General features: G+C 39.8%; 1 protein-coding gene across 3 annotated transcripts in view; it reads left to right on the forward strand.

Annotated features, from left to right (window-relative positions):
* The first annotated feature begins 248 nt into the window (after window positions 1-248).
* Window positions 249-5,364, forward strand: part of LOC144022265 (14-3-3-like protein) — a 15,615-nt gene continuing 10,499 nt past the window's right edge. Inside the window, exons 1-5 of one of the 3 annotated variants that reach the window (XM_077526932.1) lie at window positions 249-400; window positions 2,298-2,609; window positions 3,570-3,693; window positions 3,944-4,107; window positions 4,317-4,412. In XM_077526932.1, the coding sequence (XP_077383058.1) occupies window positions 2,304-2,609; window positions 3,570-3,693; window positions 3,944-4,107; window positions 4,317-4,412 (690 nt within the window). In that variant the 5' untranslated portion in view covers window positions 249-400; window positions 2,298-2,303. Of the gene's footprint in view, window positions 401-426; window positions 610-713; window positions 911-2,297; window positions 2,610-3,569; window positions 3,694-3,943; window positions 4,108-4,316; window positions 4,413-5,364 lie in introns of those variants that run through there. The other 2 variants (XM_077526933.1, XM_077526935.1) reach the window with 2 other exon arrangements.

Here is a 5,364-nt window from a genome sequence, read left to right on the forward strand (position 1 = left end):
AAAGGGCATCACACTTTCTTTATTCAATAACAAGTTATCACATTCATTTCTTAAAAAAAAACAAAAAAAAAACTTTTAAAAACACTTTCTGCCACACTAACACCAACTTGAGATTTAGGATATTTTATTTATTTATTTATTTATTCATCACGTTTCATAAACAACGTCAAGTGGCAAGTGGCTCCCCTCATCTTTCCTGTACGTGGCCCTTAGTTCGAAACTACAACTCCCATGACGTCTGCCAGTGGTTGCCAAGGTGATGGTGACGTCATCCATCCTTGCACTGGCAGCGCCTTTAACCAGTAGGAAACCCCGTCGACTCTTCACGTTCACGTTAACACCGTAGAGAGGATCAGCTGGAAGTTGAAAGCTAAAGCCGCTGCAATCAACCATTACACAGGTAGGAATTGACAGAAACGCTGTCGCGTTAGCTTGACTTTAGTCGTGTAACAAATATAGCGACAAATTGTAATTGACCTTGGGTTTGCTGACAATGCCGACAATCACCAGACCAGGAACAATGGCTAGCTCCATTACAATGACATGTGCCTACTAGCTGCTTTCAACTACAAGATTGGACCCGAGGAAGGCGTGTCACGTCGAAGCTCGGTGATGTAATGTGTCCTTTACCAACTAACTTTAACTTGTTGGATTCAACAGGAAAGTAGTTCACTTTGTGTTTGGAGCCATCCGACAGACGGTTAAATGTTCGAAGAACCTTTGTTATGCTTTGATCAATACCTTACTTTGGCAGTAGTTGAAATAGTTTGTTAGATAAAAGCCATGTTTGGAACCTCATGCCCCATGTCAAACGTTGTCAAATATGCTAACTGAAAACTAATCACGAGGGCTAATATTATCACGTACTTTACGCTATTGGTGATATCAACTTTGAACTGGCGAGACGCAGGTATGGGAATGGGTGTGGTGATGTATGTATGCGGGAGAACAGTGGGGGGAAGGTCTGTTTGCGCCCTGCAGGTTTGTAAGGAAGGCTAGAACTAGCATGTGGATGTATATGACATGCATGCCAGTAAGCTATTAATCCAAACTGTCATGTTATATTCATACAATACTTCACAGGCATTTATGACCTTTAAGTGTAAACGAATATGGTATCGGGATCAAAGTTTGGATTATGCTTGATGTGTGAACTCTTCATGCGGAACCTGGAGAGGACACGGTTTTGCAGCCTTCCTTCATATTCAATATTCTGCTGACCTCATAATAGCTCAGGTAACAACCAATCATCCTTGCTTAGCTTTACAAAACAGGTGAGCTGTGATTGGTTGTTACCTGGACAACTGTGATGTCATTGTCAGTTGACAGCAAGTGGCAAAATGGCCATGAATAAAAATGTGTGGATTTTTGCTGCTTAATTCATATTCCACAGACACAATGTTAATCAGGATGCTGTGTTTAGACTAGTGGGGCTACATAGAACATATTGTAAAGATTTTTGGGGGTGTTGACTTTTGACTTCACCTTTTAAATAACTCAAGAAAGTCTTTTAAATTATTTTAAATCTATTTTGCAAATCCCGGTCCTATGATTTACTGAGCTTTTTCAATATATTAATCGACCTTGACTCTTTTCTGTCTGTTTCGGTTGTTTCATAGCTTTCAAAACTTTCAATATGCACATTTCCCTCACTTTGGTTTTAAATGTTTGCATTTAAAGACTTGTATACCTTTTGAAAAAACAAAAAATAGTAAAATATTATATTAGCCTTGTACATTGTTATACTTGAAAATCACTTTTGGTATTTCACTAGCAGCTATTTTTGTCATTAAAGGGGGTTGGGGAAGTCACTTAAGATACAGTGTTGATAAATTGGCAACACTAAAGATTAAAATGAATATATATTTAACATAAAAGCGCCACACACTTTACATTTGATCTTGACTTCATAAAGACTTTGGGGGACGGTCGAGATGGTGCCGCTTAGCCGGATGTGGCCATACACTATTCTAAAATGTAGTGTTATTGACGTAATTGCAAGTGATGCAACAAACATGCAAGCTGTACCATTTAAGAGCAGCAGCGTGGTGGCCTATGGTGACAGTTTTAACTGCTATGTGAAAGTGCGTTGCTTCGGCTAGTCGTCTTTGAGAGGCACAGGTGAATAAATCTCACCATTTACTCAAATTTATCAAGACTATGAAGTGTGAAAATGTTTTATGAGAGTTTGCGCTATAGGTGTGAGGAATTTCATTTCATGGGTGTTAGTCTGATTCAGTATTCCCTAGAGTGTTTTTTTTTTTTTTAACCTTTTCATTTACATTTGTTTTTTCCAGTAAGCCATGATGAGTGGGGAATCCAAGGATTGCTTAATCAAAAAGGCCAAACTGGCCGAGCAAGCGGAGCGGTATGACGACATGGCTGCGGCGATGAAGTCTGCGACGGAGAATAATGACGCCGAACTGACCAATGAGGAGCGCAACCTGCTTTCCGTGGCCTACAAGAATGTAGTTGGGGCCCGTCGTTCTTCTTGGCGTGTTGTGGCCAGCATCGCAGCGAAGGCCGAAGGCGACAGAAATAGGGAATTGGCCAAAGATTACCAGGAGAAAATTGAGGCAGAGCTCAAGGGAATCTGTGAGGATGTTCTGGTAAGCTTTATTGTGTAAAACATATACATTACATTTGTGTGAGGTTTATGAATGGCTAGCACAGTGCGCTTTTTAAACCAGGAAAAAAATCAGAGTATAAATTGTCAAAATCGATTAGGAAGACTGGGAGAATAAAATAATTAAATTTTTTATCTGTTGAAGCCTGAAATGTGGCAAAAGGTCAGGAAGTTCAAGGTGTCTAATACTTGCAAAGGCTAATTTACTTTGCAAGGCACTACACAAAACAATATACAGTATTTGATAGGGGTGTGAATTGCCTAGTACCTGACGATTCGATTCGTATCACGATTCACAGGTCACGATTCGATTCGATACCGATTAATCCCGATACGAATGGTCACGATTCGATACCGATTAATCCCGATACGAATTTATAAGTCGATTGTTGCGATTTTTTTCCATTCAAATTTAGAAAATACTATCAGTAAATTTGTACATGTACACTGTAAGATTTGTATGAATATATTTATCTAAAACTTGAGGCTTATAACCGTGAGCCACTGTACACAAACAGTTTGCAATCTGTTTCACATTTGAACAGCATTAAAATAAAAATATTAAGGCTTAATGTGCCGTTCATATAACATTCTTCCATGCTCAAGGTGTGAATCCTAAAAAAAAAAAAAAAAAATAAATAAATAAAAAAAAAAAATCGATTCTGCCGATTATTGAATCGATTCGAGAATCGCGCGACGTAGTATCGCGATATATCGCCGAATCGATTTTTTTTTAACACCCCTAGTATTTGAGGTAGCTGGCTTATTTAGTTCTGCAAGTAATGTGATCCTTTTGGGATAAAGCACCACAGCATTCAGTTTGTACAAACCAATATTAGATTTGTTCAACTCTGAAATGAAGTACCGGTAGATTATTAATAGATCATTTAAAAATTGTACTGTTTTTCAACCTTTTTTTTTGTTTTTTTTGTTTTGTGCACAGGATCTGTTGAAAGTTTGTCTCATTCCAAAAGCCTCTTTGCCAGAGAGCAAAGTCTTCTTTTTGAAAATGAAAGGCGACTACCACCGCTACCAAGCCGAAGTGGCGACAGGGGATGACAAGCAGGGTATGTGAGGATTTATCATGTTTGTATAATCTGTGGATGTGGTTGTATTTAAAAATTCATATTTCAGCTGTTGAGGCAAAAGTCGACATTGGCAAGACCACAGAGATTAAAGACTAAGCTCTTCTCATGCTATTTATCCCTTACTGTTTGAATGGTGTTGAATGTGTTGATGATAAACTGATATTTGGTTCTTCAATGATTTGTAATGTATGTGTTTTTTTTTTTTGTTTTTTTTTTAATTCAACTTCAGACATCATCAAAGAGTCCGAACAAGCCTACCAAGAGGCTTTTGAAACCAGCAAAGCTCACATGCCGCCCACAAACCCAATCCGTCTTGGTCTTGCGCTCAATTTCTCCGTGTTTTACTATGAGATCCAAAACTCTCCTGAAAAGGCCTGCCAACTGGCAAAAAAAGTAAGAACTCCTGATGTGTTTTGTTGTTATTGATAATGTGACTCAAACAGTCCCACCAATGTTTTATTGAGATGCCTTGGATTTCTGTTTACCTGACTGTTTCTCTATATTTCAACTTATGCAATGAATGTATGAGCCAAAAGCTGGCCCCAAACATAGATATCGGCGTTTAAACTGCGGACCCTTCAAACTGCTTGTTTTCCTTGCAGGCTTTTGATGACGCCATTGCAGAGCTGGAAACACTGAATGACGATTCATACAAAGACAGTACACTTATCATGCAGCTACTGAGAGACAACTTGACGGTAAGTTTCCCCATTTGCAGTGCTGAACCGTAGATGCATATATTATTTAATTAATACACTTATTTACACATGGATGGATGTTAAATCAACATGCTAATGCTGGGCTCTCACCAAATCCGGAAAGACGAACTTCCTTCGCGAGCGTTTCACCTCGTAGTTTTATTTTTTATTTTTTATTTTTTATTTTTTGGAGCGATTGCCACTCATTCGCGCTTTCGTGCACCCCGGAGCGGAGGAGGCGTGTCCCTTGGTGAGCAAGGAAGTGGAGCACTTTAGCGAGTCAACCAAAAGTGAGCACTGCCAACTACTTCCACTTCTTTCCTGGAACTAAACAGCCGTGGCACTATTTTCTCCTTTTTTAAGGTACGTGATAGCACTCTGGCTTTTTTAGTGGCTATCTGGCGGCTGGCATTTGTGCTAAAAATAGTTTTGGCATGGATGGTAAACACTGCTGCTACCTTGGTACAGTTCAAGTAAACAGACTTACCAGTAGTTGAATGCTACTTCTTTGCTCACCATTCTGTCCCGGCTGGCCGTGTTGTTGCGCTCAGGGTGACAAAAGAGAGGACGCTGTGTGTGACGTAGCCTGTACTTGAAGATGTTTGGCTGCCGCGAGGCGAAAAGCGAAAAAAGTTCAATTTTTTTTTAACTTTGGCGAATATGCGATTGTGCGGATTTTCATCACAAATGTGCGGATTTTAGCTGCTGCGCACCGCGTCCTCCGCGTCTCCATGCACTTTTGTTCCGTTGAGCGCGAACTCCATTGACTACAATGCAAACGCGCCGCCGAAATGCCTTCACCTAGTTTGGTGAGAACGCAGCATAAGGGTGGACTGTAAATTTCCATCTGAAACGTGTGTGTGTGTGTGTGTGTGTGTGGGGGGGGGGGGGGGGGTATATATGTATATATATATATGTGTATATATGTATGTGTGTATATATATGTGTATGT

This window comes from Festucalex cinctus, chromosome 7 (genome assembly GCF_051991245.1).
Source record: "Festucalex cinctus isolate MCC-2025b chromosome 7, RoL_Fcin_1.0, whole genome shotgun sequence".
NCBI lineage: Eukaryota > Metazoa > Chordata > Actinopteri > Syngnathiformes > Syngnathidae > Festucalex > Festucalex cinctus.